At 33.2% G+C, this 11,501-nt stretch overlaps 2 protein-coding genes across 2 annotated transcripts; both read left to right on the forward strand.

The window, feature by feature from the left end:
* The first annotated feature begins 1,126 nt into the window (after nucleotides 1–1,126).
* Nucleotides 1,127–3,655, forward strand: LOC114244709 (uncharacterized). The gene is made up of 4 exons (XM_089737096.1): nucleotides 1,127–1,268; nucleotides 1,576–1,721; nucleotides 2,555–2,708; nucleotides 3,565–3,655. The coding sequence occupies exons 2-4, from the start codon at nucleotides 1,576–1,578 to the stop codon at nucleotides 3,625–3,627; spliced, it is 363 nt and encodes a 120-aa protein (XP_089593222.1). The 5' UTR covers nucleotides 1,127–1,268; the 3' UTR covers nucleotides 3,628–3,655.
* Nucleotides 3,656–4,826: 1,171 nt separating this feature from the next.
* Nucleotides 4,827–6,867, forward strand: LOC149500331 (endocuticle structural protein SgAbd-6). Its single transcript, XM_089736746.1, has 3 exons — nucleotides 4,827–5,013; nucleotides 5,965–6,095; nucleotides 6,619–6,867. Exons 1-3 carry the CDS (start codon nucleotides 5,011–5,013, stop codon nucleotides 6,821–6,823), a joined length of 339 nt encoding a protein of 112 aa, XP_089592872.1. The 5' UTR covers nucleotides 4,827–5,010; the 3' UTR covers nucleotides 6,824–6,867.
* The last annotated feature ends 4,634 nt before the right edge of the window (nucleotides 6,868–11,501 follow it).

The raw sequence follows: 11,501 nt of genomic DNA on the forward strand, positions 1-11,501 counted from the left end.
GCTTCTCCTTGACATGTAGGTGAGCTCACGGGGTTCAAACCAGTAGTGTTGCTAACACTGGCCCTAGCAAAAGCAGAGCTTCGCAGAATCTACCCCCATTGTTTAAATCTTGTTTCATCAAGAGATAAAGATTTATTTATTTATTTTTCTGTCAACATACATATAAAACTATGACTATTCATTAAAAATAAAAATACCATGACATATTTATTGTACAAATAAATTAATATTTTCATTTATGTACGAGAGGTAGTGTTTATTTTGTACACGTTTAGAGAAAAAAAAAACGTTTCTCAGGATTCACGAGTTTTTTTGTTAATTGTACAGGAAATCAGAGTTAATATTCTGCTTCAAGGTTTAAATATTGACAGACTTCGGATAAAGCTCAATCTTTGTTAATGTGCCTCTGACTAAAAATTACAAGTTTACTTTTAAAACGTATTGTAACTAATTCCTAAGCACTTCGAGTATCAAAATTTATAGATCTTCTTCATCTTTAATGGAGGATCTAAGGAATTTATGATTTAAATCACACAAAGAGATCACACAAAGTTTTGACTACAAACGTTGGATTTCGTAATAACATGTCAATTTATGAAGAAGCTAAAATAATTAATTTAATTCTAATGAAACTTTGACTCACATTAGTAGTGATAATAATTGTATGCAATGCAAAACGTATCCGTTGTTTTGTTCTTTCAAGCATACACGAAGAACGGAATGTTTTCGTACGTTTGTAATATTTTTAATAGAAACAGATAATAGACCTTGACCTTCCGTTCGAGGTTGCGATGGTAGCATTCGCAAAGTGACGTCAATGGGCTTTAGTAACTTGGTGTTAAACCAAGGGAGCCGTACTTGAAGTTATAAAAAGGTGTATACATACATTAGTAATTTTTCAGGATAGCCAAAAAATTGTCATCGATATATTAATTAAAAAAAGCTGTTATATCAAAACACTGAAAGGAGAACGAACAAGTTCCTATAATCCAAATTGATATTTACATATTTATAAAATGCAGCTTACATTATGGACTTTTGGTTTTTTTTTTTTCATTAGCAAGAAATCAAATCTAAAAATATTTTCTTCATTCTAGTCTTTAATTGTTATTTTTATTGAGCAACTTTTTTATCCTTCAATTCAAGCAATAAATAATATTTTACAGTAACGGGCTACGGCTACGACTAATCCTCACGCGGTTCTATCAGTTAAATATTTCTAGTGCTGAGTATTGGATGTCTTTCAACTCATCAAAATTTATTGAACGGTATGTAAAAATGAATTAAAATGTATTCAAATATTTACGTAAATTTTCGAAAATCAGATACATTATGTAAAATATCTTGAATTGTTTGATTTTTCGGCCGTCTGCGAGACTGCGGGAACTGAAACAAAAATGTCTCGAAAAACGAAAATAATATGTGCGATTTCAATCATTCGTTGAAGTGGTACTTTCAATTAACGAAAAATGATACATTATATTTCTGCACTATTTAATTTGATGTTTATGCATCTGCTGCAGTGTGTAGGTAATAGTGCATACTTATTTAATTAATATTGCATTATCATTTCAGATGAACGTGCCTTTTCTGTTTGTTCTTGTAGTTTGTGTTATCCAAAGCTTAACTGAAGGACAACCCTTAGACGGTGCCCATGGAAATGATATAATTTATAATGAATTCGTAAATGAAAACATCGACAAAGGAGAATACAGCTATCGGTATGTTATTTTTAGTTGTTGTTGTCATAAAATTAATCTCTCTTTGATCAATTTTTTACTCCTACAGATTTTGGTTATTGAGTATTATCACAATAACGATTTTACTATTCTATTCACCACTCTAATTTCTTCAGAGAACAAAATTACAAAGCTCTCAATGTAAAGAAAGATATGAACAGAGCTATGACTTTTTTATTTCCTACCTATGCTGATAGTCTTGAGAGGCTATTTCAGATTCTCCTTTATGTGTAGGTGAGCTCACGGGGCTCTAACCGGGAGTGTTGCTAAAACTGGCCGTAACAAGAACAGTGCTTCACAGAATCTACCACCGAATCGGAAACGCAATCCACTCAGAAAATCCGGCTAGAAATTCAGTGGGCTAGAGCTATGACAGTATTAAATTAAAACTATGAATATGTTGTTGAAATTGCTTGTATTCATCCTTTGTATTGATTATTCTAGCAGATCGATGCCGATGCGCTTATGATATATACCATAGAACATATAATTCAATAGACCAGAGTGTTATTAGTATGCTGCCAATAGCAAACTCGTTTCACTGCCCAGGTGACTTAACGTCACCACCAGTTTTGTCACCCATCTAAAATAACAATATTGCTATTTTTAATAAATAAAAACAAAAAAATTTTCGATCTCTTTTATTTCATTTTCAATTATTATTAATCAATTCAATATGTTGACATCTTTACGGCTCAGCTTTACCCTCTTACTATAATCGACGTTTACGAATTTTCACGCTTTTAAAACTAACGCGGTAATGAAGACGCAACGTATTGTATACATTTTTGTAAATTTTTCTTGTTTTTTTTAAGTTTTAAAACAATAGACGAAACCGAGAAAGACGAGACCGCATATTTCAACGAAGATGGCGATTTGGTTGTCGTTGGATATTATTCATACGTTGATCCAGAAGGGAAAATACATTATGTACCGTATAGAGCTGACAAAACTGGCTTTCATATCGAAGTGAGTTATTCGTTATACTTCCTAGTGATTAAACGTGATTTTTTTTATTTTTTTTTATTGCTTAGATGGATGGACGAGCTCACAGCCCACCTGGTGTTAAGTGGTTACTGGAGCCCATAGACATCTACAACGTAAATGCGCCACCCACCTCGAGATATAAGTTCTAAGGTCTCAGTATAGTTACAACGGCTACCCCACCCTTCGAACCGAAACGCATTACTGCTTCACGGCGGAAATAGGCGGGGTGGTGGTACCTACCCGTGCGGACTCACAAGAGGTCCTACCACCAGTGATTACGCAAATTATAATTTTGCGGGTTTGGTTTTTATTACACGATGTTATTCCTTCACCGTGGAAGTCAATCGTGAACATTTGTTGAGTATGTATTTCATTAGAAAAATTGGTACCCGCCTGCGGGATTCGAACACAGGTGCATCGCTTCAACACGAATGCACCGGACGTCTTATCCTCTAGGCCACGACGACTTCAATTTTAAACGCGAAGACATGAAATCATCGCAATTTACTAATTAAACACCAGCACAATTTATTTATTCATAATAGTATATATATAATAATAGACAAAAGTAGGACATTCACACCTGCGCATTGTTATGGTAGATATTTTTATGGTACACTTGAGTTAAGGTGTTCAGTTCAGACTTCAAAGTTAAAATCTTAGATGCATTAGAAAGCCCCTACTAGCCCTATACTCACATAAAAAAATAAAGAGAAGAATAGTTAAAGAGATTAAACGGGAAAATAAGAATTTCATAAAAAAGGTTTTTCAGAATTAAGTCCTACAGTTTAAAATTTTTATTTTTAAAAGTTTACTTAATCATTTTTTTGTATTTCAGAAAATATCCAGCGGATCTTTTAATTTGCCTAACGCAATAGTTGCATCACTCCTCGGTGGGTAAAGGTAAATAAATATGTTGAAACTCTAAATCTTGTTTTAATTCGTATACTTTAAAATTGACCCTGTTTACGACATATTACATTTATCACTTGAAACTAATGTTATCACAAAAATAGTTGATAAAAAATCAATTTGTCGTTTGGCTGAATGAATCATCACTACCGTGATTCTCCATTTTGGAACAATTTGTCATATTCTAAAACGAAATAATTCACTAAGTTTCGTTTTTCAAAAGATGGAGTCGAATTGGCTGCAATCGTGCGAATACTTAACTTCACTTTAATAGTAATCCATCGCTTTCCAACATTATCTCCGTTTTTCCTGGCAATTTGTTCGAACTACTCTAGATTTGCTTGAGAGAGAAGACAGAGGTCATTGTTGTAAAATTTTCTCTTAAGGAATTCATAATGATCATAATCTAATTAGCAACTTTTGTGTTTCATTTAATTTCATTTTAAAACAGCTTTTTTCAAATTATTAAATTGCTGGATCAAGTAAGCTCTAGTTTTGAAGAGTGCAATACAACCAATATGTGGGAGAGCGTATGGCCCACAACACAACTAATAAATGACATTCAAGGAGCATGTGCTTAAAAACTGAGCCCATTAGTGCATTTTAGGGTAGGTTTATATACAGCAGTGGACGAATATGGACTGATTAAAATTATTTAATTTGAATGATATTCTCATGAACCGATACGACTATGCCGATGTTCAAATCGCTCAAGTAAATGCTATTTTTTGTAAGGAATTACGTAAGCAACACGTGTTCACGAACGATTTAAAAATCAAAGATAGTGACATTGTCAAAATACCAGCAATATTACAGATAGTAGGGCGACTTATAGATAGCTACCATATCTTGCCAAACCCTACCGTAAAGCAGTTATGCGCTCAGGTTAGAACGTGCACAATACAACAAATAGCGAATTAGACAATTCAACAGATTTCGATCTTACGCCCCAAGGTGATGGCATTCAAGTTATAATTTCTATGGTTTCCGGTAATCACTTAACACCAAATGAGCCGTGATTAGTGTAAGTAAAAAAAACTGTACGCTATGAAACAAAAAAAAAACTTCAAAGTTATCAAGAATAATCCAAAATTTCATTAAATTTAAAACTTAATTTATTCAGAACAATTATTGTAAAAAACGAGTCGACAACATTATTTGAATTAGATCATAACTGAAAGAAATAAAAGAGGAACCCTGCTTTGCTCTTCCCGTGTACAAAAAGGGTTAACTGGATCGTTCCCACGATCAAATAGGGTTCCCAGGAATGAAGACCAGAATTGACATTCTTGAACAACTGGATATAAGTGTGGGCGATTGCTAAGATTTCGCAGTCTATTTAGATACACGTCAATGTAGAACGGTGACAATTATGGTGAGTCGAAAAACCAGTTTTTAAAATACAAGATTTTGACAGCCGCATGAACGTGTGCGTGGATTTTAAGCACAAAATCATTAGTGGATAGTTCGTTAACAAATAAAGAAATGGCTCATTTTTAATCTTTTTAATCACTTAACAAGCCCATAGCAACATACATAAATAAGTTTTCAAACAAAACTAGTATAAGGATTCTGAGTTGAAGTGGCAGTGGGTAGGGCACATAACTCAAAAAAACAGATAGCCGTTGAGACCAAAAGTCCTCAAATGGCGATCTCTTAAAGGTCGGGCGAATCCGGCAAATGCTAGCTGCACAGGATCTGTCATTGTAGCTAGCTGTTGGGGGAAGCTTATGTCCAACAGTGCACTGAGAAGATCCGGCAAAAAACTGAAGAGTGGGTTGTGTCTATGGGTTACTTCGTCGGACTTTTCGAATTTCGAACTCGTCAAGAAAGAGGCCAGAAGCACAGAGACTGGATCCGGGGGATCCGATAAGACATGTGTCGGGCGACTGCGACTTTTCGTTGCCTCGTCGTCTGGATCGGATATGATGTTAATACATTCAAGTGCCCTAACTTAAAATTTTCTTCTGCTTTCTTGATACCTCATTATAAAAACAGAGGAGACAAAAAAGTATTGACTATTGTTTTTAACTGAGATATTGGCTGTAAAGTCAAATCAAGCCCGGGACTTGGAGTGAGTTACCACATACTAACCCGAACAATCCTTTATAAATTTTTTGATTCATATTCTATAAATTACAACGAATGCTGGTCAGGGATTTGAGTGCCCAATACGGAAAACGTTTTCTTTTCTTTCTACAATTCACACCTTTTGAAAGATCTTTCTTTTTGTGTCTCCTCTTGGTGCTTCGCGAGTCTAGACAATAAAAATAAAAATATTGTACAATGTAGCTGTCTTGACCTTAAAGCTTTTTTTATTGTACAGGTTAAGAATAGTTGGCTGCTCACCATATTGTCATTTATGGCACTCGTCTTTTTTTTGCAAGCCAGTTCCAATGAAAAACAACTTAAAAGATTCGTGATCAATAATAATGGCTTTGGGACTTATAGTTTCGAGTGAGTAATTATCGTTAACGTTATATTTTAATTATTTTATTCGAAAGATATAAGCTTTTATAATTTTTTTAATATTTTAAATAACATTTTACACATAGACCCGAACAAATGCATGGCCTCCGATTAGCACCGGTCGTTAAGTCAAATACGTGCTTTGTTTCATTTTCAATTATTTTCTTAGCTAACCAAAAAAGCTTTTGATTTTAATTCTGTAGATAATATTTTTTTAATCTAATACACAGGTGAAATAACTATGTGGGGCCGGTTTTAAAGAGAAAAAAAAAACAGTGTAATAAATGATCTGGTAAACTGGTTTCAAATGACAAACTTTTTATGCCTCTGCTATTTGTGTTTAATAAGTTACATTCACAGCGCTCAGCGCAATCCGTTTAATTAGCGGCTAAGTTTTAAATGTAGTTGTTCTTTACTATTGTCTTAAATATTTTACTGTAGGGTGCATTGTTGTTTAATTAGAAACAAAAGAGCATTGTTTCTTAATCGTGTGATGTTCGATTAATTGCAGATACGAAACATCGGAAGGATCGTTCAGGAAAGAAGAAGGCGGACTCTTGAGTAATTCTGGGGGCTCTTTCGTTGTACGAGGTGAATACGGGTATATAGATCCAGGTGGATACAGGCATGCCATTAAATATATCGCCGACGTCAACGGGTTTCAACCGAAGTTTGGCGAAGATAATGTTAGATATAATGACAGAAGAATAATATAGTTTTATATATTTAGAAGAGGCAAATAAAGTGTGTTTATTTTGAATACGAGCCCTTTGATTATCTTAAATTTGTTCCGTTATAAAATGATTATGTGACGAACAATTAAATAGCATTTATGAGTATTACAATTACGCAAAAGTTTAAAACATAAATTTTCATCCAGACGAGATACAGGCTGGCTATTATTTTATAAAATAAAATTGTTAGGGTTATATTATTTAGGAAGAAAAATTCCTTCCTATTCGCTAATTATAGTAGAATTCATTATTGCACGGAAGTTTGATTTGAATCGACATTTCATTACCTGACCAAATAAAATGTAATCGAAAAAAGTCCTCTGAATTAAAAACCAGTTGGTTTAAACTTTAATAGATTTAAAAGAAATCGTAAAACTTTAATGCTGAACTAAAATTTTGCTGCTCCGTGACAGAAGTTGACAAAAAACGCTGTGATAGTAAAGTAGAATTCAAGGACATATGACAATATGTACCCAAAAACTCTACACTTTATGTGGATACTTTTACGTTGGGTAAAATCTCATGCAATTTCATATATCTTTACGATATTGTAACATGTGACGAATCTCTGAATCATTCGATTGTTTGACTATTTCAAAATGAACCAACACTTGTCAAAGTAAATTGAGCGAAAATTGCCGCCAAAATTATGATCGCGAGTTATTCTTTTAATTTATCAGACTAGCTGGTGTTGTTACGTTTACAAAATCACATATTTGTGTAACAGTTTGCTATACTTGTCAGGATTTTCTATTCAGAGATGAAACCGATTGAACGCCAGCTTAGATTGACTGTTAGAGTGACTGCCACACCCCGTCAATACTTTCATACTAGGCGATCAAAAGTCGTCGTCAGAATATTCGTATTTAACGATGCAACGGTGTTCGAATTCCTACGTACCAATTTTTCTAATGAAACAACAAAACTTTCGCGATGAAGGAATAGCATCGTGTAAGAGAAATCGACCCTGCAAAAATCTTGTGAGACCGCACGTGTAAGTACTACCGCCACGCCTATTGTTACTAGGTTGGGGCAACTTTTGTATTACAAAACTGAGATTTAAAACTCATGTCTCAATGTGAGTGACTATAAATATCCAATGAAGATGTCTATGGGCTCCGGTACCTACTTAACACAGTGTGGGCCGTGAGTTCGTCCGCAAATCCAAGCAAGCTTAGGAAATCGATATTTTAAGCCTGAGATTTCTGCTTGAGGATATTGAATGTTGGTCATTTTGTAAAATTTGTAAACAAACCCAATTAAGTTTAAAATAAATATATCTTAATTATCACTGAACTTTATTAAACTTTCGTAGAACGAAAACGACCTTCAAGAGGAACAGATAAAACTGCTCATGTCCTAAAAGGTAAACCGCACGGAGTATTCGTATCAAGCGATGCAAATATAAATCGATGATCAAATCCCCCAAGCAACTGTCAAATTTTTAAAGAAAATACATACAAGGCATAAATTCACGAACAACTTCGGCGATTAAGGAATATCGTCATCTAATAAAAAAAATATAAAACTATTCTTATTTTAAAGATTCGACTAATCTCAAAAAATGTCCTTTGAGAAGAGTCGAACGTGGGTGTTGTACTATGTCATTTGTTTATTTTCTAAGCGAACGTCTTTGAATATCATTAATTACTTATAGTTAAACGTATAATAGACCTCACTGGTATATTGCCTTGCCTCGCCTACCTTGCTTATTAAGATCGAAACCTTTATACGTTCCAGTTTGACGAGTAAAACAACTGCAGTGACAATGAAATTGCAATTATTTTCACTGCTTGCACGCACAAAGTGAAATAAAGATTTTGCAACTAACTTCTTTCAATTTCCTCGACCTTTGTCTATAAATTATAAAGTAGCCGGTGATTTTTGCGTACTAAATATCATGTGATATTTATACATACTGAACAGCACATATTGAAAACAAGTGGATAGTGATCAAAAACTGTTTCAAGTTCCCATCAAAGTCAATCAAAATTTTAATTATAAATGTATATTTAATTATAAATGTATAACTCAAAGTTCGCGAATATATCCACAAAAAACTGGAAGAATCATCTCCAAACTAATTTATTCTATTTTTCAATTATTATTATTTTTTTACCTTTTTTATTCTTAACTATAATACTAAATAGTGTATTTTCATGTGTATTTATGTATTATTGCTTTACATATTATATTGTGTGTAATTATGTGTATGTATGTATTTTATTATTTTATACATCTCTCTCTCTCTCTCTCTCTCTCTTCGATCCTCAGCAGTGAGGGACTGCTGAGGATCGTGACTCCGTCCAATTCCGTCAACCAGCTATCTCCATCGATCCCGCCCTGCAGCCCGGTGGAGTGCGTCACTGACAGGTATCCCCAGTTCTTCCGCTATTTGGTCCGACCATCGTTTGGGACCTCTATCCCTAGGCCATTTTATACATAGGTATATTAAATTGTAGTATGTTTATATATGCACACAAAGTGATATGTAATCTATATAAGTACCTACATTTAACATTATGTGTATTCTATAATACTGAGATGTTACTTAAAGGAAGATTTTTATTTTTATTTTGTTCTTTTTTGTTTTTTGTTGTTGTTGTTTGGTATTCTTTTGTTAATGCACCTACCATGCATTATCTCTGCATCAGCCTTTGGTCGACTGGAAGAGAATGCCCAGGGCATTACGTCCGCCTATGTACAAAATTTTGTTTTGTGCATAAAATATAAATAAATAAATAAAATAAATAAATAAAAATATAGTCAGGACAAATATATTGTATGCTGAGAACTTAAGTATAGCGCTGAATTTTTATTTTACAAATAAAAAAGTGTAAAGGACTCACTTAAGTACTTGTTAAGCCTGTAATTAACGTATTCTGTCCTTTCCGAAGATACTTGGACAAATGTTAAACGCCAGTGACCACTTAACACCATAACAGTAAAGCAAATCGATTCTCCAATTAAAAATGAAGAAATTCATTATTCTTAATCATTGTTGAAACAATCAATATTAAATATATTTAGTGAGTATACTATCTGTTGATATTGCGCTATTATTTGTACATTTATGGTACAATACCTATGTACAATAACACATAATTTAAATATAATGCAATACACACAAACCTAAAATGTACATTATTTAAATGATTAAATTTAACAAAAACGAAAAAATTCAATATAATATAAATTCAAATTATTGTAAATTAAGCGTTTTAATGATTAAAATTGAAAATTTTACTTCTTTCTACTAAATAGTAATCTTGGTTTAATTTTAATATACAGGCAAACCTCTTATAACAGGGTATTTTGCAACACGGTTCCACTCAATTCAGAACTTCATTCAGAATTCATATAACACGGTTCGGTATTCGGTATAACACGGTTAGCACAACACGGAACTTTGTAGGAACGTATCTACCATGTAATAGGGCTACCCGTACTTTAATTATTATTTTTATAACGTAATATTTACAGCTATTTTCCTAACATTTATAATAACTATATGATAACCGAGCTTTGCTCGTTTTTTTTATAACGCCATCTTGTTGTGTCTTTAAAGCGGTTAGTTGCCCTCAGTTAAGAAAAACAGTATTATTATTCGCCAATAGATGTCGGGAAGAGTTGATTATTGAAAACACGAATAAAACAACATTTTCTGAAAATAAATCGTAGCTAGATCGATTTATCGCCCCAGAAATCCCCTGTATACTAAATTTTATGAAAATCGTTGGAGTCGTTTCCGAGATTCAGATTATATCGATACAAGAATTGCTCGTTTAAAGGTATAAGAAAGATAAGATAAGATAAAGCCCGTAGCTGAGCTTCCGAGGACTCGTTCAGCGAGAAGCTCAACACCGAAATGTTCTTAAAATTTTACACGAACCTTCACCTAAAATTCGAATTTGCTCATTACCGCTTTCGTTTATAACGAAGTAAGCTGAAGGTTATATCTTATTATGTGTGATTCAAAATAACTCACACGAGATTTTTCTTTTTTGTATCAACTTACTGTCGAATTCTTTGATGTGGCGATGTGGTCATGTCTGATATCGTTTCCCTAGCAGTATCTCGCCATCTGCTTCTATTTGCCTTTAATTAATACATTAGTTTATAGTGGGCTTTTCAAGCTGCAAGTCTGCTTTGAGAAGCCCAGTCAGTACATAGTATTGATGACCTCTCACCTCAAAAGCTGTCTTCTTTACTCTATATTATAGGTCAAGATCCCGCCTTGGCACATTAGTACAAATAAAAATTAATACAATGTTACTTTAATTTTTCTCCTTATTATTATCATATTTGTCAGAAACTACAAATTATAAAAAAAAAAAAAACATTTTTACAATTTAAATGGTCCAGTGAACAATAATACATTCAAGAATACAAACAACAATCTAAATATGTCGCAGAAGTCAAATAACAAAACAAATTTTTATTTCCCACTAGCCTATAAAACAAGTCGTATATTTTAACAATATCTTTTATTTATTGTATGAACGTGAAATTCTCAATATTGCAAAACGTTTCGCCACTGAAATTATTTTCGGATTTTGCTTAAGAATCAATATATCGTAAAGCCATGTACAAATTTGCAACATACGCTTTAACCTGTTTTGTAAGTTTCGCATCTGTAAGGCAATGTTCCCATTCAAAA

This window comes from Bombyx mandarina, chromosome 22 (genome assembly GCF_030267445.1).
Source record: "Bombyx mandarina strain Sakado chromosome 22, ASM3026744v2".
Lineage (NCBI taxonomy): Eukaryota > Metazoa > Arthropoda > Insecta > Lepidoptera > Bombycidae > Bombyx > Bombyx mandarina.

Bases quoted from the DNA above. Each gene is read 5' to 3' on its own strand.
- LOC114244709 (XM_089737096.1), top strand. From the start codon at position 1,576: ATGAACGTGCCTTTTCTGTTTGTTCTTGTAGTTTGTGTTATCCAAAGC. The intron at 1,722-2,554 runs GTATGTTATTTT...GTTTTTTTTAAG, and splicing joins AAAGGAGAATACAGCTATCG to TTTTAAAACAATAGACGAAA. The intron at 2,709-3,564 runs GTGAGTTATTCG...TTTGTATTTCAG, and splicing joins AAACTGGCTTTCATATCGAA to AAAATATCCAGCGGATCTTT.
- LOC149500331 (XM_089736746.1), top strand. The intron at 6,096-6,618 runs GTGAGTAATTAT...GATTAATTGCAG, and splicing joins TTTGGGACTTATAGTTTCGA to ATACGAAACATCGGAAGGAT.